The 23,468-nt window shown below is 33.0% G+C and overlaps 1 protein-coding gene and 1 long non-coding RNA gene across 2 annotated transcripts; both read right to left on the bottom strand.

The window, feature by feature from the left end:
* Nucleotides 1-4,262: 4,262 nt before the first annotated feature.
* On the bottom strand, nucleotides 4,263-10,785 carry LOC107886300 (protein C2-DOMAIN ABA-RELATED 9). The gene is made up of 3 exons (XM_016810200.2): nucleotides 10,384-10,785; nucleotides 4,834-4,929; nucleotides 4,263-4,726 (listed from the first exon to the last, which is right to left on the bottom strand). Exons 1-3 carry the CDS (start codon nucleotides 10,495-10,497, stop codon nucleotides 4,418-4,420), a joined length of 519 nt encoding a protein of 172 aa, XP_016665689.1. The 5' UTR covers nucleotides 10,498-10,785; the 3' UTR covers nucleotides 4,263-4,417.
* A 323-nt stretch (nucleotides 10,786-11,108) lies between these two features.
* Nucleotides 11,109-12,166, bottom strand: LOC107886299 (uncharacterized). Its single transcript, XR_001680706.2, has 2 exons — nucleotides 11,699-12,166; nucleotides 11,109-11,410 (listed from the first exon to the last, which is right to left on the bottom strand). It is a non-coding gene; the product is annotated as an uncharacterized lncRNA (long non-coding RNA).
* Nucleotides 12,167-23,468: the final 11,302 nt, after the last annotated feature.

The following is a 23,468-nucleotide window of genomic DNA, read 5'->3' as shown; positions in this document are numbered from 1 at the left end:
TTCTTTGATTAGTTATATTTTATTGTTTGTTTTGTTGATTTGTTTCTTAAGTTTATGTTATCTTCATTCACCAAGTATAGTACGTTATTCGTGCATATTGTCCATGTTTATAATTTCGCCTTTCGTTCGTAAGTGTTACTTTGTAATTTGCAACTTTTTGTTTTAAAATTAATTATTCCATTTTATTTCAAGTCAAATTAATGTGTTTTGGGCTGGTTTTACAATTGTTTATTTGAAAATTCATTAAAACAAAGGTAATGATTGATGTTTGGGAATTCGAGGAATCGTGCCCTACCGTGCTGGGTTTCGATTTTTCGTTTGTCCAAAATAATCAAATATTCCTTTGAAATTTTATCCGTATTTTCTAAATTCTAAAACAAGGCAATGTTCAATCTTTGGAAATTCGAGAAATCGTGCCCTACCGTGCTGGGTTTCGACTTTTCATTAGACTAAATAATTGGGCATCCTTTTGTAATTTTCAACGTATGAGCTTTTAGAAGTCAAGAATTAATCGTGGCTTCGAAGGTATAAAGGATCGTGTCCTATCGTGCTGAATGTGATGCTGTATTCCTTTGAAACAAGAGAATTTTGACGACCAACTTGAGTCATTTGTATGTTTTAAAAGAAATCATATTTCAAAGTTTTTCTTAAAAAAATCTTAAACATAAGACAGTACTTAATCAGTTTGGTACTAATTTTGGGCGTAGCGAGGGTGCTAATCCTTCCTCGCACGTAATCGGCTCCCGAACCTGTTTTCTCAAATTTCGTAGGCAAAGTTGATTTAAATAGAGTAAAATGTTTTATCAAGTGATCCAATCACACTTAAACAAAAGGATTTGTGGTGAATCCACTCGTTTTAAGATCGATCCTCCTTTTTTTCTAAAATAAAAATGATTTCGACAATTATACTATAGTCTTCAATCAAAATAATATGTTAATTGGTTTATACAGTACAAACTAAAATCCTGGGTTTATCGGGGACACGTGTCGATACAATTGTTGATGGCTTCTACTCTAAAGGCTTTATACATATGGAGATAAATGCATGTAGTTCTGGCATTTTAATAAGGTAGACCTACCAATTCGGGCCTTATTTGTTAGTATTAGTTTTGGAAAAAGCTGCAGGATAAATTATTTGAAAAATAATGAATATATTTCATAAAAAAAGTTGTATTCTGCCTTCTCTTGTTATAGTTTGAATAAGAAAATATATAAGATTTGCTTAAAAAATAAGAACGAAAAAGAAAATTAGGGGAAAAAGAGAGGTAAAATTAAGGGCTTAAATGGTTACTTAAATAAATAATTTGTTTTTTAAAATATTATTTTTGGGAATTAAAATATCATAATATCTGAGTGTGATAATAAACTCATGGACCCAGCCCAACAAAAAGGCTTTGCAAAGGTAAGTTCCAGAGACCATTTAGACAAGGCTAAAAATGGGTGAAGATTCTAGGAGCCCCATGATGAATTGTGAGATGTTGATGTTTGATACACTTGTTTTGTGGGATGTGAAGATTCTAGGAGCCATTTGCGTTAAATTTAGCTATTAGTTCTGTATTTTGTAAATGTTAGGGAATTATTTTATCTATTTTTATTTAATCAATTATAATTTTTATATTTTTCAAATTTAGTCCTAATTTAAATAATAATAGTTAAATTTATTTGGTTAAATTTAATTACTAGTTTTATAATATGCATACAGTTATAGATTTAGTTCATATTTTTCACTTGAATCATTTGAAGTCCCTCTATTTTTTCAAAATTTGAATTTTCGATATTGATGCAAATGAAAATAGTTAATTCATTAATTGAATTTTTAGAAAGTTACAAGAAAAAATAACAAGTTAACATGATATTACATATATGATAAAATGTTTGCCGTATCAGATTTTGGAAATAATAGAACTTAATAAATTTAACTGTTATCATTTAGTGAGAAGTGAAATTTTAAAATTTAAAAAATACAATAATTAAAAATGATGAAAATAAAATACATGAACAAGATTCGTAAGTATTGAGAATAGGTAATTTTTTTTATTGTTTTCTAGTTTGGTTTAGGCAAAGAGTTTTGATCCGTTTTGGGATACTTGTTATGTATGGTATGTTTCAATTTTGTAATGCTAATTCGATGTATTTTGCTAGTTTATAAATTAAAGTTGAAAAGGATTGTAGATAGGTGCAATTATTAGTTTAGATTAATTATCAATTAATTAAGAGAAATCTTTAAGCTTGGTCATGGAATAGACGAGGACTACTGTCCAGGTGGTCTTCAAGGTTAGCAAGGGCATTGAATTGAGGGCCATTGGATCAATATCAGCTTTTTCTTTAAATGAGTTTTCCAGAGATTATTGATTTCATAGATGTGTTGCAATGTTCAAATTGTCCATCACTTTAATTTTACTAATACATATAAATTATGACAAAAAAGACAAGTAATAGGAATTTTTATATTTTATCATATCTTTATTATTTAATATATATTATGCTTTTTTTACCCTAAAATTTCTACCATTCTCAACAAATTTTACTCAAGCACTGCATGTTATCTGAAAGTTATAGTAGATAAAAGTTGAATCATTGTGGATACAAAATTGAAACTCTAGGTAAATAAAAATCCGTAATAATAATAATTTGATAACTTTAAAAAATATATAAGAGTATTTACAATAATATAAATATGATAGAAAATAATAAATGAAAGGGTAAACGTACTATTTACCTCCCAAAGTTGCACTCAATTATCACTTTCATACTTAAAGAATTTTTTTTATCAATTTAGTACTCGAAGTTTCAAATCATGTATCATTTTTCCTCAACTGTTAACGGTGTTAAAAAAAAAAAGAGGATGGCGTGGTGCTCTCACAATGTCACGATTCCTATTTTCTTGAAATAAATTTTAAAAATAACCAAAAAATTCAAAAAAATCTCAAAAAATTTTAAAAACAAAAGGAAGATATAAAATTTTCAGAATTAAAAATATTTAATTTTACTTTTAAAAATACATAAAAAAAGAGAGTAAAATTACAAAAAAAAAGTCAAAAAAATCAGAAAATTTTCAAAAAAATTTAACATATGAGAAAAAATTAGAAAATTTTATAAAATTTCAAGAAATTAAAGAAATATTTTTTCCAAAAATAGATAAAATGAAAAAAATAGGGAGAAAATTTTAAAAAATACAAAATTCAGAAATTTAAAAATATCAAAAAATAAAAATAAAAATCAGAAAAATATGGATTTTACAGATATTTAAAAATATACTTTTATTTTTTAAAAATAGATTAATATAAAAAAAGTATATTCTTCTTAACACAATTATGTTTGAATTGAAAACAAAATTTACTTGTAAGTCATTATATCCCACAACGATAACGGATTGTATAAAACTGTGATTCCACATCATCCCCATTCCTTTCCAATAAGGAAATAACAAATCAAATTTTTCTACTTAATTTTCAATTTTTTCCTCCTGAAAAAAATTTAAATCTAACTAAAAATGCTAAAAATTAAAAAAAAAATTGATTTATCATCCTCCCATTAAAAAAAATAAAAATAATGTAAAATCAGGATTTGACATAATCTTTTATCATCCCATAACTGGCAGCCAACAAGAAGCCCAACGTCTAACCAATCAACCCCAAGCCATTGCTGTAATATACTATTGATATGAAGGTGATGAATCGATGCATTCTGAGCAAAGAGTCCCACACATCTTTACAAATAATTCTATTTTTCTTTTTCTGTTGAATAGAAATAATATTAAAAAATATTGTTTTTATAATTTCAGACGCATTCATTTGTTTTAGGGCTTGAAGCCAATTTTGTTAAAACTTAGAGTAATATTCAAATAAAATCTTTCTAACATTTAAATTAAAAAATATATATTTCTATTTCTTCCAAAGAAGTTGTAATACTAAAATATATTAAAATAAAATATGTGAGTCTTCCCATTTGCGATCAACTAGCCATAACTTCATCTCCAAAGTGGAAAGCTTTTTTAATAAGGGATATGGGATTTCAAGTTCTCATTGAGCCAAATAGATTTCAATAGGATCCAATTTAGTAGGCTCGGCTTGGGCAGGTTGACAAAATAGTATTCCATTGTTAAACCATAGCTTCAGGAATGGAAATTTTACATTTTACAAATAGCAAAACAATTGAATTTGATGCAGTTTGTTTGCTCATTGTAACCATGATTTTAAATGGTCAGTCATTACATCTGGATTCAAATTCAATTATTAATTGGAATTAATCAAAACCATCTATTAAGTTTATGTTATTCTGCATTATAACATAGGAGTTGAATTACAGTTTGGTTTTCAAATTACGATAAAAAAAGAAAACTGATGATTCCCCGATGAGGTATACGAAAAGAGTTAAAAGTAGAGAGAATAAATATAGTTGAAGCCATACATATAGTTCAGAAATCAGGATCCAAACCCTTGCAGCCAGGGATATCAACCCACTCTATTTGGATTAAAACTTCCCCACTTTCAACATTCCTGAGTTTGAGACGCATATCTTGGGTGATCCTGCCATTTTCCCAAAGAATGCGGCTCTCATCAGCGAGGTCATTTGTCCCACTTGGCTGTACTTTCTTGAGTGCACAGCCATTTGGGAGTTCTTGCAACTCTTTCCTCAACCTCACCGCTTCTAGGTATGGTTTTAAGTCAATCTCTGCAGTTCCCATAGGATCATCCGCACCCAACGTGTCTTTGTCGTACACCGTCTGCAAAACACAAATGGAATTCCATGCAAGTAGTAGTGGTGAATAGTATTCACATTCATTCATGTATATACATGCATACAAATTGCAGAATCAGATATATTACTTACTAACTCGATTGGATCATTAAGATCTTTGATTGAAAGGCTCACTTCATCACACCACTCGGGATTGCAGTTTTTTTTCACCACGTTTGTTTTCACTTTCTGTACCAATTTATGCAACATTAATGTCAGAGAAATCAACGTATCAGCAATTGTTCAAACCTTCATTCTTTTTATGAAATCATTACAGTTGACACCAACCATCTCTGGATCTTATTTGTGAAAACATGCTATGGAGCATCCGTAAGGATCTTTATTTGTAAAGAGATTTTTTTTTTTAATATTCATGTTCATTTTATAATTTATGTTCAGGATTCGTGATTATCCCTCTTAATAATTTTGTCTCCAAAGTTTGAACATGCATCTTCTATTAAAAGTGTATTGTAATTTACCACTGCACCCAATAATTATTGGTGTCCATTTACTTTTTGTTCTTGGCAATTATTTTATCTTTAGTTACAATTGCACGAGTAACGAATTGATAACCTCAACACTTTCAATTGGCATCAAATTCATACGCTAGATATATTTGGTGGAATCCTATTCTTTGTTGTAGAGGTATGCAAAAATCGGATAGAATGGACTAAATTGATTGAACTAATCAATTTCAATTTTTTAGTGTAAAATTTAATTAGTTCGATTTAATGTCAGTTTGGGAAGTTGAACAATTTGATTAAATTGGTTTGGTTTTGATTTTTAAAAATTAAAATTAATTTAATTGGCTTTAAATTATATATTAAATATATTTATAATTTTAAAATAAATAAATTCATTACATGAACATAAACTTAAACCCCAATTCAATTATAAAAAATCGTTAAAACCAAATCAAATTTGTAGCTTGTGTTTTTTTGGGTAATGTAATTTGTGTTAAATAGTCTATTAGTGTTTTTTTTAGTGAATTATAAGAGGAGGACAAAGTTCTAATAACAATGCGACTAGTGCGACTTAAATCTACGCCACACTTAGGGCGGTAACGCAACTAACGTGACTCGAATCTAGGTCACACCTAGGATGGTGAACGCCTTAACCACCACACAGGGTTCAATTAGTTTTTTTTTAAGGAAAAGCAAAGTTGATTAAGGGTCTGTTCGTTACTGAAAATGGCTTCCAAAAAATAATTTTTAGAAAATGATTTACTTTCTTGGAAAAGTTCATATTTTATGGTGTTTAAATGAATCCGTGTAAAATATTTCTATTGTTTGACAGATTTCTTAAAAATATTTCAATTGTTTTCAATGAAACAAATATACATTTGAGATTTTCTTATCTTTTTATTTTTTTAATTGAGTTTATTTTATTATCTATAAATTTATATGTTACATTATTTTTGCATTTATTAAAAGTTTTTTGTTAAATTCATATTCATTACAATGTAATTTTTTTAGTTACATGACTACTAAATGAGGTTTTTTTATTTAAAAATGTGATATCAACAACGTTGACAAAAAATTTAACAATGTTAACAATTGGACTTGATTTTTAGAGGGACTAAATTATTGAAAATAAAAGTACAAAGACTAAATTACAAATTTGTGAAGAATACATAGACTCATAATATATTTTAACATTTATACTACAAAATATTTATTATATTAGTATATTTATAATTGTAATAAATATTATTTAAAATTATTTTTTAAAATTTTATTTTTAAAATAAAATTTAAATATTAAATAATTTATTATATTAATAATTTATTATATGAATAAATATAAATAATTAAATATGTATGTTTAATAATATTGAAAAATGTAATATTTTATATTATTATATTAATAATTTTAAATATTTTTAAAAATAAAAATAAAATTTATTATCAATATAATAATATTAACCTTGATTTAAGTTATTTTTTATATAAAAATAAAATTATCTATAGAGGAGATCTTTTCCAGAAAATGACTTATGCTTTTCAAAACAGTAAGTCATTTTACAAGAAAAATAGCTTATTTTATGTTGACATGTAAGTTATTTTCTGTTGACGAGACTGTTTTCTGTGAAACAAATACAAGAAAATGCAGAAAATAATTTCCCTAAAACCTTTTACATGTAAACAAACGAACCCTATTTAAGTTTCCCAACTAAACTGGCCGAAAATATATCAATTGAAATTTCTCAATTTTTTTACTTGGTTTACTTTCAGCTTCCAAAAAATGAAAGTCCCTTTAAAGAAAAATAGCTTATTTTATGTTGACATGTAAGTTATTTTCTGTTGACGAGACTGTTTTCTGTGAAACAAATACAAGAAAATGCAGAAAATAATTTCCCTAAAACCTTTTACATGTAAACAAACGAACCCTATTTAAGTTTCCCAACTAAACTGGCTGAAAATATATCAATTGAAATTTCTCAATTTTTTTACTTGGTTTACTTTCAGCTTCCAAAAAATGAAAGTCTCTTTAAAGAAAAATAGCTTATTTTATGTTGACATGTAAGTTATTTTCTGTTGACGAGACTGTTTTCTGTGAAACAAATACAAGAAAATGCAGAAAATAATTTTCCTAAAACCTTTTACATGTAAACAAACAAACCCTAATTAAGTTTCCCAACTAAACTGGCCGAAAATATATCAATTGAAATTTCTCAATTTTTTTACTTGGTTTACTTTCAGCTTCCAAAAAATGAAAGTCCCTTTAAAGGAAGAAAGCTTAATGTCCAGCCCCTATGCTAGATGGATCCAATTATAAATATCACAAAACTTTTTACAATAGAGCATTCATTTAAGTAAGGCATAAAAAGCTTAGCTTATTAGGAGCCATCTATGACCACAAATAATGATTGTACTCGCACAATGAAGTCAGAGATAAACTAGCATGCTGAAGAGGATAAAGCTACTAGCTACACTTCCAAAGCCGTAAAAGTTAGTTCTAATGAAGTTGACCTTCAAGAGTTTAGCTGCACCTTCAAATGCATCTTTATACGTGAAGCTTGGAAAATTCTCGAGACCACTTATAAGGAAACCACTGGAGAGAAGTAGTCAAAGTTGCAAATGCTAACGAGGATGAAACTTTGACTGATTTTTATGCAAAATTGTGTGATATAACTGATCAAACATTTGCCCACGAAGAATACTCAAAAACAAAACTATTGACAAAGTTGATGCAATCTCTGTCGGAAAGATTATTAATCAAAGTCACAACCATTGAATAGGTCAAGGACATGAACACAATAAGAGTAGAATAATTGATATGGTCCCTTCAAACGTTTGAGATAAACCTGGAAGAGGCCAAAAGAGATTGAATCAAATTAGAGAACATTGCTCTAAATGTCGTAGCCTCAGTTGCAATTGATGCTGAATCAACTGCCTTGACGAAAGACTTACAATAGCAATTGGCCCTTCTTACAAAAAATATCAATAGGAAGGGTAATGAAAGAGGTCCAAATGCCAACAAGAATAGAGCTAAAACCATAGCTAATGAAGATGAGCTTAGAGAGAAGAAGAAAGACATTTGATATCATGAATGCGACGGGTTTAAACATATATAGGCTGAGTGTGCAACCATCCTAAAGAAAGAAGAAATCTTTTAATGTAACTTGGAGCGATAAAAACTCTAAAAGTGATAATAAAAATGATGAAGAACACGTAAGAAACTATGTTGTCTTCATTGCCAAAACCAATTAGGAGGTTGACTTAATCAAATCAAACACAAGTAATAACAATGATTGATGGTATAGAAGATAAGATGGAGGGAACATACAAGAAAATGTTGAAGGAAGAAAAAAATGTGATGGAATGGAACAAGAGAAGAAAAAAAACTCTTATAGAATTTGAAAGAAAAAAAAAGAAAAAAACCTATTGGAAAGAGATTGGGAACTTAAGCTAAGTATCGTTCAAAAAGAGTTTGATGTTACTTGAACAATTCTAAAGATGGAATCAGTAAGTTTTACGTTTGATTGTATATTGTGGTTGTAATAATTTTGGCCATCATATTTGTATAGTGAGTTGGATTTCTTACATATTTGTTTTATAGATATTAATTAATAAATGAAGTCTTTGTTTTAAATAAAATTTTCTTAAATGTGATTTTTAATTCACAAATATGTTTCAAATCTTATCATGCATGGTATCAATCTTATAAACTTATATACTAAGTTGTTTTAAGTTTCATCTAGATAAGATGCTTTATTAGGCCTCTTACAAACTATTCAAAGATACTCTTATGCATGTCAACTAGATTGAAAAGAGCTTAAAACCAATGATACCTTAGTTGTGGTGCAATATTATGTCACTGAGATTTTCCCAAGTTCAAGTTCAACCTTGTACAAATGTTATACGTCAATTCTTTCCTAGATTATTTTAAAGTTAAATATGGGTCCTGTCCACATTTATTCCGACCTAAGTCTGGATATATTTCAGTTTTTAGCCCACTATTAATTATAATTCTAAGGCTAAAGTATTAAAAAAGCTCTTTTAAAATAATTTTAAAAAAAAATCAATTGATTCATTTGTCAAAAAGTGCAATCAATTGAGTCCTTAATCAAAAGTTAGCAATCAATTAAGCCATTAGAATATGGTTTTCTATCAAGCCCCAAATGGACCATTGAGTGCTAATGTGGTAATTGATGTGTAAAAATAATGATGGTGGTGACTATCATGGCATTTGATGTGGAAAAATGGTAACATGGATGGCTTAATTGATCTTAATTATTTTTCTTGGGCTTAATTGAATTTTAATTATTTAAGTTTCAAAATTGTTAAATCTTATAATTTTTTCTTGGAAAAAATAAAAATTATAGAAAAACTATAAATGTTATTAAATATTAAAAAATTATAAAATATTATTAATATGTTATGAAAAAGATATCAAACTGTTATATAAATAATATAAAATTATAGAACTTATAAAATAAAATAAAACTATAAGAAATTATATAAATATATATAAATTAATTTTAAAAAGTTATAAAAACTTATTAAAAGTATTAAAAAGTTATAAAAATTATAAAATTGTAATAAAATTGTAGAAAATTTTTGTTATTTGGAGTGCTTGGATTTGGTTTTAATGGTGAACTTGAAGTGTGATGGTGATAGACTTGTATAGGGTGCTGAGTAGGAGGTCCAAGAGGCAATGAGTTTAGTGTTTGGTGATTGAAGATGAGTGGTGAGTAATTATTTTAGTTGAGAAGACGCGACGAGAGGGAAGTTAATAAGAATAGATTTAGGTATGATGTAGGACTGTGTGTGAAACAAAACAAAAAAGAGTAATATTTTAAAAAAAAGTTTTAAAAAATATTAGAAATTATAAAAATATAAAAATTTATGAAAACAATAGGCTTAAGTTGAGATATGAGTGCTCATTTGTGAAATAACAATAGGCAATTGTCAACTTGTTCTAGGAAAAAAAAAAAGAAGCGCTCTGGGTAATACAATAGCAACCGATTTTAACATGAGTACTCATTTGGGAACGAGTACTTGATTGTAAATTTTGAGAATTTTTTCCAACATAACTTTTCAGACCTTTTGAAGCATTGAGCAGAAGTATAGTTAAAAGTAGAAAGTAACACAATCAAATTTCTCCTAAGTTGAGAGGGGATGAAGGAAACACAACAAACCTGTTGAGTGGTGGTGATGACAACATAAGGATCACTGCTAGACGCTATCTTATCACGAATAATAAGATTGTAGCCTCTTCGAACCCTAATTCTGAGAAGTCCCAACGTATCCATTGCAACAAACACGTTGTTTTTTTTCTAGATATTACAATCCAAACAAAACAATAATCTGAAACAACTTTCTTTTACTTCCTTTTTCTTGGAAGAATACCAATGTATTGGAATAAAAATAATAAACTTGACAAATGAGAAACAAATCGTTTGGAATTGGAAGGAATCTTTAATTTCCACTGTCTATAGACTCGACCTTCTTTCTAGCGTCTTGTGGTTCATTCATTTTTAAAAAATATAACAGAAAATGTCAAAATCCATAATCAATGAACATCTAAATTTTAGAAAGATGAGTGGTTCACCGCTTTCTTGCCTATTTATGTCATCATCTTGATCACAACAAGTTTACAATAAATATTAACCATTGGTGTTGTTTTAAACTTTTAGTTAATTAAATTAGAATATAGAAATTAAATGACTACTTCCAAAATTTATATGTTTGTATATAATATATATAGGCATATGATATAATTGATGTGAAATTATACAATTTATAAAATTTTTTATTGAGATGTGTCACCTGGTAAAATTTAACTTATATGTTTGAATATAATATATGTAAGGCCCAATTTTGGCCCGGGCCTTTATAAACACAAAACAAAAAAAGGAGAGAATAAATTATAATAAAAGTATTATAAAGTCTAATTTTAAATAGTCCAGGGCCCAAAATTAAAACCTAAATTACAAATGGTCCATAGCCCAAACCCAATACAAGCCCAAATAAACCTAGACCCAAAATTACATTGGCCCAAACGGCCCAAAATACTTTAGAAACATAAACCCTAGGGTTTCTACCTCTTGCGCCGCAGCCAGGCCCCAACCGCCAGTGCCGTACGGCCTCCTGGCACCACAGCCACCCCCACGCCTCCATACGCCAGCGCACAGCCCCCGTACACGCGCCACACACACCCCGTAGCTGCAAAAAGGGACAAAAACAACAGCAAAACAAAGAAAGAAGGGACAAAAAGATTGTATTTTTTTTAGTTTTCATCATTTGGCTATAAAGCCAAAAACTTTGTCATTGTAATTTTTTTATGCACAATATACGCGCATTGAAATACAAAAAAGCAACCAAAAATCAAAACGTGATTTTCAGATTTGGTTCTTCTTTTCCGATTGTTTTCCTCTTCGTTTTTTGTTTCTTTGGTTTCACATACTGTGTATTTTGAGTATAAAAATTGTAAAAGGAAGTAAAGAGGTTTACCTATACGAACGAACCAGTGGAGTCCTTATTTCCTTCGCTTTAATCGTAGTCGAGATGGGATTTTGGGTTTGAAATCGGTGGTCCTTAAGGCAAGGACCTAAGCAGGGTTAGCGAGCGAGCAGATCTCCCTCCGTTGATCACCATTCGGGGTGGTCAAATGGCGGCTAGGGTCTTTTGAGGCTCGTACAAAGGAGGAGGTTAGGGTTTGGAGCAATGAGGGGATACGGTATAAAGGGGGTTTTATATGTGCGTGGGAACGGCGTCATTTAAGGCTTGTTCCCATGGCCTCAAAAATGACGTCGCATAAGCCTATCTGACCCGACCCGATCCTTTGCCCCTAGGGTCCGCGCATTTCCGTGGAGAGGGAATATTTGCGCGTTGGTCCTTCCTTTTTCGTGCTAACATTCAATTAGGCCCTGTCCACATTTTCTTTATTTTTTTAATTTATCCCTGGGATTTGTGCGTCATTGCAGCTTAACTTGTGTCTAAACACTGCGTTTTGGGATCTGGAATATTTCCAGATTTGATCCCTGTGAATTCGCACGTGTCACACGTTGGTCCCTATTTTTATCCCAATAATTTATTTTATTTACATATTATCCCTTTTATTTTAAACTTATTTTAATTAAATTTATTATCTATATAATGCTTATTTTTAAAATAATTAATTTAAACCTTTTTTATGTGTCGAGATTACTTTATTAATTTCACTTTGTTAAAAAATTATGGTTTTAAAATCTTCACGTTATATTATTCTAACATTTTGTATAATATTCCATTTAAATATTTTTATACATTTATTCATGTATATTATTTTAATTGAACTTTCCATTTAAGATATTTATTATTTTAAAGTTCATGATATTTTCATAGGTTTTGAGATACTTTAATAATTCCACTTTGTTTTTTTATAAAATCACCATTTTAAAATTCTTTTATATCATATTATTTTAACATTTTATATATGGTTTCGTTTTAATGTTTTTATGTAAATTAGTACATATATTTAATCCTAGACTCACATTTAATTTCATGTTACTTTTATATATAATTGCTTCTAAATTTGTTTTTATATGCATATGTTTTCTTAAAATCTGTTGTGTGCATAATTATCTTCTAAGATCATATTTTATCATCTATTTTTACTATCCTTTTATATTTTGTGTATCATTTAAATTCTCCTTCATTGTGTGTACATTGTCAATCTTTTTGTAAATATATATATTTTTTAATATTTGGCATATTATTCGATCTAAATGTCTTCTTTTTGCAACATCAATTTTTCAAATATATATGTTCTTTAGTTTTCTTATAGATTATTTCAAGTTCTAGTATATGTTATTTGCTCGTTAGTCCATCATTTTTAGAAATTATTTTTGTATCATATTGGTTTTATATTGTTCGATGTCTAATGTATTAATTATCTTCATGTTATTTCATGTATATTTGCTACATCGTGTTTACTCGTTTTTATGTATTATTAGATCAATTGTTGTTCACCCATGCTTGTGAATTTTGTTATATTTTGGGTTAATTGTTTGCTTGGTTAATTGGTTAAATAAGTTATATTAGCTTCATCCATCCATTATCGTATTTTACGCATGCATATTATCCCATGTTTTTATTTTTTTTCTTGTGGTTTACAAATGTCATTTATAAGGTCCAACTCTTTAAAATTAATTATTCCATTTTATTTCAAGTCAAATTAATGCGTTGTAAGCTGGTTTTACAATTATTCGTCTGCAAATTCCTTAAAACGAAGGCAATGTTTGATGTTTGGAAATTCGGGGAATCGTACCCTATCGTGCTGAGTTTCGATATCTCGTTTGTTCAAAATAATCGAATATTCCTTTAGAATTTCACTCGTGTTTTTCAAATTCTAAAACAAGGCAATGTTCAACGTTTGGAAATTCGAGGAATCATGCCCTATCGTGCTGGGTTTCGATTTCCGGTTTGAAATAATTGAATATCCCTTTAGAATTTCACTCGTGTTTTATAAATTCTAAAGCAAGGCAATGTTCAATGTTTAGAAATTCGAGGAATTGTGCCCTACCATGCTGGGTTTCGGTTTTTTGTTGGACTAAATACTTGGGCATCCTTTTGTAATTTTCAATATATAAACTTTTGGAAGTCAAAAATTTATCGTGTTTTCGAGGGTATAAAGGATCGTGTCCTATTGTGCTGGATGTGATGTTGTATACTTTTGAAATAAGAGAATTTTGACGACCAACTTAAGCCATTCAAATGTTTTATAAGGAACCATATTTCAAAAATAGCTTTAAACCTTAGACATAAGGACAGTACTTAATCAATTTGGTACCAATTTTGGGCGTAGTGAGAGTGCTAATCCTTCTTCATACGTAACCGGCTCCCGAACCCGTTTTCTCAAATTTACGTAGGCCAAAATTGATTTAAATAGAATAAAATATTTTATTAGGTGATCCAATCACACTTAAACAAAAAAGGATTGGTGGCGACTCCATATTTCATTTTAAAAGTCGATCCCCATCGTTTTCAAAATCAAAACAAAAAAATGGTTTCGACAGCTTGGCGACTCCACTAGGGACCCTTTAAGAGAGTCAAGCCATAAAATTGATTATTTGTTGTCCTTTTATTGAAATATTGAAAATTTGTTTTGAAAATTATGATTGCATTTGTTGGTATGATTGTTATGGTTCGGGTCTTGTAGAATAATATTGCATTGCATTACATGACCGTTGTGGTTATACCTTTAAGTGGGAGTAAGAGACTATGCTTTCGTAAGGTTTTCACCTCCGCATGGGCTAGTTGATTGCTTTTGGGATACATCTGTACCTATGATTTTGTGAGATTTTCATCTCTGCATGGTCATAGGGAAATGTATTCCCCTGAATCGAACTCGATCCATATGAGCCTATAATGGGTAAGGATTGAGGAATCTGCTGGTTCAGGTACCTTCTCTCTAGAATCGAACCACATATAGTGAACCTTAAGAGCTACCCCCTATATCTATGTTCTGATTATTTTTGGTTTTTGCTTGTATCTTATTACTTATATTTGATACTAACTTGTATTTTGTTTTGATTGTGTTTTACATGACATTGCATACTAAAGGAGGTGTTGATTTGTATTCGATTACTAAGTTAGAAGATTTAACATGGAGAATGAATTTATTAATAAAGTTGAGGATAATGCGGCCGTCTGCGCATGGTCAGAGAAGTTACAATCGGAGAAAGGGGATAGCCTGGCAGAGGGATATACATCAGAGTTGCAGAAATTCACTCGCGTCAATGTAGCATAGAATGAGTTGCAGGAGTTGAGAGATATATGGGCTCGTTGGGATGAAGGAACCAAATAGTTGTTTTATTAAAGCTATGGTGATATATCCTACTTGCTAGATATTAGGGTGGACAAGCATCTGTTCTGAGTTATGGTTCAATTTTGGAATTCTGCTTACAAGTGTTTCAGTTTTGGGGAAGTGGATTTAGTGCCTACTGTGGAGGAATATACTACCCTGCTCAGGTGTCCAAAAGTTCAAGTTAGAAGAGCTTATGCCAAGGTTTTTAATGGTCAAACTTTTGCGAAGAAATTGATGAATATTTCAAGGATGAGCGAGCCTTGGGTCACTGCTCGGATTCAACAAAAGGGGGATAGTAAATGTATTCCTTGGGAGAATTTGAGAGATTTGGTTTTAACACATCCGGATGAAAGAAAGAGGGTTGATATCTTCGCCTTAAGCATCTATGGATTGGTAATTTTTCACAAGGGATTAAGGCATGTGGATGAGGCAGTCACTGATTTATTCGACCATCTTGAGAAGGGAATCACACCTGTACCTACAGTATTGGTTAAGAATTCAGATCCTTGAGCATGTGTTGAAAGACAGGCGAGGGGCGGTTTATTGGGTGTGCACAGTTGTTGATGGTGTGGTTTCATGGGAATTTTTGGAAAGTAGACAAGGTTTCTTACCGGGTCTTTTCTGAAGGTTATTCCCCGTTAAAGGAGGAGGCAGCTATGCAAAGGAGAGAGGATATCTTAGAGGAGAAGTGGATGGAAATTCTTCAAAACCTCAAAGAGGGGGATATAAAGTGGAGAGCTTTTTGGATGGTTCCTGATGAGATCCTGTATCGATGTGGGAACTTTGATTGGGTACCGTTGTCAAGAATTTGGGGAGCCACTGGGTATACTCTTTTACTGGCATTAAGACAGTATAAATCGAGGTAGTTTGTACCCACGACTTATGAGCTAGCTCAGTGTGAATTCCCATATAATTGTGACCACTATAAGAAAAAAGTTCGGGAACTATCTGATGCTTGGAAGCAAACTCGCTGGATGAAGAGGTTGGCTGGGTCCATGGTGACACCTGAATATAATGGATGGTTTAAAAAAAGGGTCAATGACAATATTCCTAGACCAAGTGTAAAAAGCACCAGACCAATGGAGGAACAATTACAAGTCGCCCCGTCAGAGTTGGAAATTATAAAGCAAGACTTCGAAAGGAAGAGTTCTGAGCTTGGGAAAAAGATCGAACAATTAGAGGAAGAAAAGATGCATCTGAGATTAGACGTTGATGTTCAGAAGTCAGAAGCTGAAAAGTTGAGAAAAGGGAAAAGTAAGGCCGAAGAGGATCTGGACAGTTTGAAGACAGATTATAAGAAGTTACACCTGTCTATGAGGACTACTGGGTTAGGTAAAACTTTAGAACAATGGCGCTAGGAAATTCGAGAGGAAAAGACCAAAGCCGATTGATGGGAAAGGAAATTTCTAGAGGCTCAGGTGTAAAATGGGGATTTAGAGAAGAGTCTGTCAGAAAGCAGAAATAAACGAGGTGAATTAAGGGCTAGAGTGGTAGAACTCGAGAATTCTCTTCATCTGTATCGAAGCCGTAATACTTTAATGAAGTTGAGAGCAAGCTTGAGTAAGGTAGAAGAAATGAAAGGAAAAATAGAAGAATTAGAAGCGTCATTACAAAGCTGTGAGATGCGGATTAAGTTTTTCAAAGCTTCATCATGCGCAAGACCAAGTCAGAAACAGGGATTACATTATGGGGGAAGCCATAACCCAGATTCAGGAGGTAGCCAATTACTTGCAAGCTTTAGCGGTAAAAGCGGACATACTGAGCGTGAAGCACGAGTTGGAGTCAGATCAGGGGCAGGAGCTAGCGTCGTTGCTTAGGAAAATTAAGACTCTGAGCATTAGGGCGAAGTCTTATTTGTAACTCAGCTTTATGTAAATAATTTTATTTTCTAGTAAAGTTTTCTAAATGGAATTGAATCAAAATTGATGCCTCATTTGCATTCATGCATTTGCATTACATTATATCATATGCATTAAAGGCTATAAAAAGATTCTAATTAATTAAAAATTATTTCAGTAATCTGGCAACCAACAAAAACCAACCAAGTACGCACCCCTACGGTACAAGGAAAAAGACCAAGTAATGGATAAAAGACTTGAAAAATTGGAGCAAATACAAAAGGACATGCAGGAAAAAATGCAGACACAGATGCAAGAGTAGCTAGCCAAGATTCAGCAAGAGATGAACGATCAAATGATGGAATCTCAAAGAGAGATGATGAATCAGTTGTCCTAATTGCTGATAGGAAGGATGGATAAGGGAATGGGTCCTATGGATAATGTTGGGGAAAATAATGAAGACCCTCAATATCCTCCTGGCTTCACTCCAACACATGTACCAACACAACCTAAGATTAATCTGCAGAGACCATCTGTTACGATCAGCCCTCAACAGATTCAGGCTAGAGCTTCGATACCAATGAATTTCTAAGTTGGCTCAAGCACTAACCCTGTTAATAACCCGAATTATCCGCTTGTTCCTGATTTGGATGAAGTTCTAGAAGAAGAAAAGACAAGGATGGAATCACAAAAGCAATTAGAGGAACGGTGTAAATAGCTGGAGGAAAAATTTAGGGCAGTGGAAAGCGCTAATAGTCATCACGAAATTGACACTAAGGATCTGAGTTTGGTCCCAGACTTAGTCCTTCCTCCCAAGTTCAAAATGCCAGAATTTGAGAAATACAATGGAACGAGCTACCCTGAAGCTCATATTACCATGTTTTGTAGAAAAATGACTGGTTATGTTAACAATGATCAACTACTGATTCATTGCTTCCAAGACAGTTTAGTGGGGGCAGCATCTAAGTGGTACAATCAGCTGAGTCGTACCAAGATTAGTTCGTGGAAAGATTTGGCCCAAGCGTTCATGAAGCAATAAAGCCATGTGATGGATATGACTCCTGACAGGATTATTCTACAGAATATGGAGAAGAAACCAAATGAAAGTTTCAGACAATAAGCGCAAAGATGGAGAGAAGTTGTCATACAAGTTCAACCGCTGCTTTTAGAAAAAGAAACCACGATGCTCTTTATCAACACTTTGAAGGCCCCGTTCATTATACACATGTTGGGAAGTGCCACAAAAAGCTTCTCATACGTGGTAATGACTGGAGAAATGATCGAGAATGCAATAAGAAGTGGAAGGATAGAGGCAGGGAAAAATACCGAAAGGTCAGCCCCGCGAAAAAAAGAACATAAGGTGAACAATACGAACGTAGGGTACTCAAAATCATTTACCGTTAATCAATCGAGAGTAGTGACTACCGGGAGTCAAGGTTCATTAAGACAAGAGTCGGGCACAAAGCAAAACATTGAGAAGCTTCAATTTACGCCTATCCCATTGCCATATAAGGAGTTGTATCAAAGTTTATTCGATGTACATGTGGTGGCCCCTTTTTACCTAAAGCCATTACAACCCCCGTACCCCAAATGGTACGACACAAATGCTCAATGTGACTACCATGCAGGAATTCTGGGGCATTCAATAGAAAACTACATTGCCTTTAAGAAAGTAGTTGAAAGACTTATTAAAGTGGGCGTTGTGAAGTTTGATAATGCACCCAGTGCATAAAATCCGTTACCTAATCATGCCGATGGCGGGGTAAACGCGATAAGTGAAAATATAGGGAGAAAGATCAAGGCAGACATTACAGAAGTTAAAACTTCTTTGAAATGGGTCTGGAAAGAGATGGCAAAAAGGGGATTAGTTATTTCAGATCTAAAAAGGAACGGTAAAGGGATTGAGAGCTACTGTGAATTCTATTATGAAGAGGGGCATGAAATTTAAGAATGTGAAGAGTTCAGAGCTTTGATTCAGGGCCTGATGGACAACAAGGAGATAGAATTTTATGAAGAGGCTAAATAAGAGGGGTGTATATGCACGTAAGAATCAACATCGAAGGGCCCCAAAGGTCAATTATCCTGTGGTCATCATTTTACGTCCGGAAAATGAGGTGGGGATTCAAATGACACCGAAGGTTATAATTCAGAAACCAGCAGTTTTCTCTTACGAGAACAACAAAAGGGTCCCATGAAGTTGTGATTGTAATGTGACAATCCCGGGGAAGGAGTGTTCAGCTAAGGAGGATCAAGATATGGGTTTTCACACATGTAGTGGAAGAAGCTATGATTTGGTGAATACCCGAACAGAACCTGTAAAAGGAAAAGCTCCGATAGCAGAACAAAAGAAAGGAAAACCTGTTGAGTTTGAGCTGCCTGTTAATGAACCAGTGAAAGAGGAGGAAGCTAAAGAATTCCTGAAATTTTTGAAACATGGTGAATATATAGCGTGGTGGAACAGTTGCATAAACAACCAGCTCGCATATCTATACTAGCTTTGCTCCTAAATTCAGAGGTCTACCGCAATGGATTGATGAAAGTGCTAAATGAGATGTACGTAACTAATGATATCTTTTTCAATAAGTTGGATCAGCTGGTTAATAACATAAGTGCTGATAATTTCATCTTCTTCAACGATGACGAAATACCACCAGGAGGTAAGGGATCCACTAAAGCTCTACACATCACTACCAGATGCAAAGGATACACACTACCGGGAGTCTTGATAGACAATGGGTCAGCGTTGAATGTATTGCCCTTGTCTACATTAAATAGATTACCTGTGGATAGCTCGCACATGAAGGGGTGTCAGAATATAGTGCGGGCATTCGATGGCACAGAAAGAAGAGTCGTGGTAGAATAGAAATACCTTTGTTGATTGGCCCGACTACATATGAGGTGGACTTTTTGGTTATGGATATCAAACCCTCATACAACTGCCTTTTAGGAAGACCTTGGATACATTCAGCAGGGGCAGTGCCTTCATAATTGCATCAGAAGTTGAAGTTAGTATCAGAGGGTTGATTGATAACGATAAATGCTGAAGAGGATATCATTGCAGCTGTAAGCAGTGATGCACCATATTTGGAGACAGATGACGAAGCAATCGAATGTTCATTTCGGTCCTTAGAATTTGTTAATGTGACATTCATTACTGAGGGGAGTAAGATTCCGACGCCAAAATTATCCAAAACCACAAGGAGTCTACAATTGATGGTTGGAAGAGGAGCTTTACCAGGAAGGGGACTTGGGAGGAGTCTTCAGGAAATAGTTGAGGTGCCTATGCTGAAGGACAAATATGACCGCTTTGGTTTGGGGTTCAGGCCAGATGCCAGACAAAGAAAGAAGGAATTAGAGAAAAGGAAGGAAAGAACAAGGGCACATGTGAGTGGTGATGATGTCAAGTGGGAACCCATGATAATCCCTTACATATCAAAGACTTTTGTATCAGAAGGGATTATTCATCCCAAACAGAGGTCAGAGAAAAAAGACATCGAAGAAATGTTGAAGGATATATACGTCAACGCCATATTCGAAGAAGCAACTAAAGAAGGGACCTTGTCAAATATTCGTCCTTATGAACCTAGGAGTGTTCTAAGCAACTAGACTACAGAAGACATTCCTATAGTATTTAGAGCTTACTCAGAGTAATGTTCGAAACAATCTTGTTGCTTTAAGCCTAGAGGCAATAAGAATTTCTTTGTGAAATAGGCTCATGTTCAAACATCGTTATTTTAATAAAGTATATTTTTGCTATCATTTTGAGCAAATGTTCTTTCATTTTTTCCACAAGTAATTGATTTATTCTTTCCGTCGGAGTAATTATTCTTGGTCCTTTTAGACTTTCTTCAATCATTCCTTCATAATCATACCATGCAAACAATAATTCTTAAATTCATTCATTCATTCTTTATATATTTTTGTACCTATAATAGGTCCCTGGATATCAATGTCACGAGTGACGCTGCTACTGACTCAGAATCACTTTTTGAGCAAGACATGTGTTTAGAGGGATCTCAGGACTTTGAAGATGACAGAGATTGTGACTTATCTCTGGACTTGTTAAGGATGGTAGAACAAGAGGAAAAACAAATTCTGCCGCATAAAGAGACAGTGGAGGTGGTGACTTTGGAAGAAGGAAAACCTGTAAGAATCGAAACGTGCATAACTGAAGAAACAAAGTAAGACTTTATTGGGTTACTTCAAGAATTTAAAGATGTCTTCACATGGTCCTACCAAGATATGCTCCGGTTGAGCACCGATATTGTAGTACATCGCCTTCCCTTAAAAGAATATTGCAAACCAATTCAGTAGAAACTTCAAAGGATGAGGCCAAACATTGTGCTAAAAATAAAGGAGGAAGTCAAGAAACAATTTGATGTTGGATTCCTGCGGGTGGTCAAATACTTGGAATGGGTAGCCAACATTGTACCTGTTCCTAAAAAGGATGGGAAAGTACGAATGTGTGTTGATTATAGAGACTTAAAAAATGCTAGCCCAAAAGACAACTTCCCCTTGCCTCACATTAATACTCTAGTGGATAACACGGTAGGCTACTCATTGTTCTCCTTCATGGATGGCTTCTCGGGATACAATCAGATAAAGATGCATCCTGAGGACATGGGAAAAACTACCTTCATAACCTTATGGGGCACGTTCTGTTATAAGGTGATGCCGTTTGAGCTGAAGAATGCCGGAGCAACATATCAAAGAGCAATGGTGACCTTATTCCATGACATGATGCATAAAGAGATTGAAGTTTATGTAGACAATATGATTGCCAAATCCTGAACTGAAGAGGAGCACATCAAAGTGTTAAGAAAATTGTTCTTGAGATTGAGAAAATTTCAGCTAAAGCTTAATCCAGCGAAATGTACTTTTGAAGCTAGATCAGGAAAGCTATTAGGCTTTGTAGTCAGTGAAAGGGGAATTAAGATTGACTCAGACAAAGTTCGGGCTATACAAGAATTGTCTCCACCACGTACTCAAAAAGAAGTTTGAGGCTCCTTAGGAAGACTAAATTATATTGTAACGCCCCGATTTTTGGGCCTGGAAGTATTGGGCCTTGAGTTTGGGTTTGGGTGGAAAACGGCCCAAATAATTTAGATATTATTATTATTTTGTATGTTTAATTTAGTAATTAAATAAATTATGAAAGGTTTATGGTGTGGGAAAAAAGGCCTAAGAGTAAATTTAATTCGAGGCAATTCCTGAATTTTAATTTTGGAAGAGAGGGTTCTGGCGATATAGGTTTTTAAAATTGAGGTGGTAAAATAGGACACAAAAAGATCTATGGTAAAGTGGCATGTGGTGCCACCTAGGTGTTTGGGGAGTGACGTGTGGATGTTTAAGGGGAGCCAAAGTTCAAGTCACAAGGTAAGCGTATTGTTACTTTTATTTTTTTTTGTGCATGTGCCGGGCATGTGATAGAGCTTAAGTGGAAATTCGGTTAGGGCTTTAAGAAGCTTGGGCCGTGGGTCTGAATGGCCATTAGGGCAAGCTTTATTTTCTTTTTGTTTTTCCGAATTAGGATTAGCCACTTAGAGCCTTCCCTTTCATTCTATTCTCTTCTCAGTATTACAAAAAGCCGAAAACGCAAAGTTAGATCTCCTGAGTGCCGAATTCTTCCTTCTCTTCTCCTCTCTTCTTCTATTTTCTTTTCTCCTTCTTTTCTTCTCTAGCCGAAACATTCCTACCATTCTACTCATCTCCTCTTTCATTCCCATTCTTTTTTAAACCTCTATAGCCGATTGCCATAAAAGCTGAAATCCCAAAAGTTGTTTCTTGTATCGATTTCTTCTAGCCAAAATCCTCCTATTTTCTTCATCTCTTTTGGCTGATTTTCACATCCTTTAAAACTCAACCTTGTCGGCAACACCACTGCAAAACCACCATACCAAATCATCTTCCTCTTTACAGTTCCAAAAGCCGAAAACACCATAGTTTTTAAGGATATATAGCTGAATCTTTAGATCTCTAAGATTCAATTTCTGCAAGTTTTTAAGGGTTGGATCTGCATCAGATCTTAGTAGAAACTGAAGTGGAATCGTTTTGGTTGAAAGAACCTGAGGTAGGTACTCAAATCTATTCTTTATTTCGGGTTTTAGAAAAGCCGAAATCCCTAAAGGCATAGGGAGGCTGTCGATTGGAGCTTGAGGCTCTAAGGGTTGTAACAATTGATTTGTTTTGGTGTTAGTGTGATCTAGAGGCTGCTGATCGAAGGCTTGGACAAGTGGAATGACTAGATCGAGATCTAGTTACTAGTTTTGGCAAATGTAGGATCTCAAGGGCCATATGTATTGATGGCCGATTATGGTAAGTAAGTTTATGATGTTTGCCATTATACTTTGGATCTGATATGTCTAGTGACCGATTGTAGGATATTGTGGGAGATTTCGGTAGCAGTTGTCGCAAATCAAGTGTGTAAACGACACCCACTAGTAGACTAGATCAGCAAAAACTAAAAAGCCGAAATGCTGAAAAGTCAGTATTTCAAGAACTTGCAAGCGTGCGAGCGCTCATAGGATTGTTTGTATTGATAATTTTGGTAACTTCAACAGTAAGATTGCAGAGTGCGCAATTTCGTGCACTTCAG

Source organism: Gossypium hirsutum, chromosome A03, assembly GCF_007990345.1.
Source record: "Gossypium hirsutum isolate 1008001.06 chromosome A03, Gossypium_hirsutum_v2.1, whole genome shotgun sequence".
NCBI classification, from domain to species: domain Eukaryota; kingdom Viridiplantae; phylum Streptophyta; class Magnoliopsida; order Malvales; family Malvaceae; genus Gossypium; species Gossypium hirsutum.
This window is presented reverse-complemented; position numbering and strand designations above follow the sequence as displayed.

Excerpts from the sequence above, each read along its gene's own strand:
- LOC107886300 (XM_016810200.2), bottom strand. The coding sequence starts at position 10,497 with ATGGATACGTTGGGACTTCTCAGAATTAGGGTTCGAAGAGGCTACAAT. Across the intron at positions 4,930-10,383 it reads TCATCACCACCACTCAACAG|AAAGTGAAAACAAACGTGGT; the intron begins GTTTGTTGTGTT and ends AAATTGGTACAG. Across the intron at positions 4,727-4,833 it reads TTAATGATCCAATCGAGTTA|ACGGTGTACGACAAAGACAC; the intron begins GTAAGTAATATA and ends TGTGTTTTGCAG.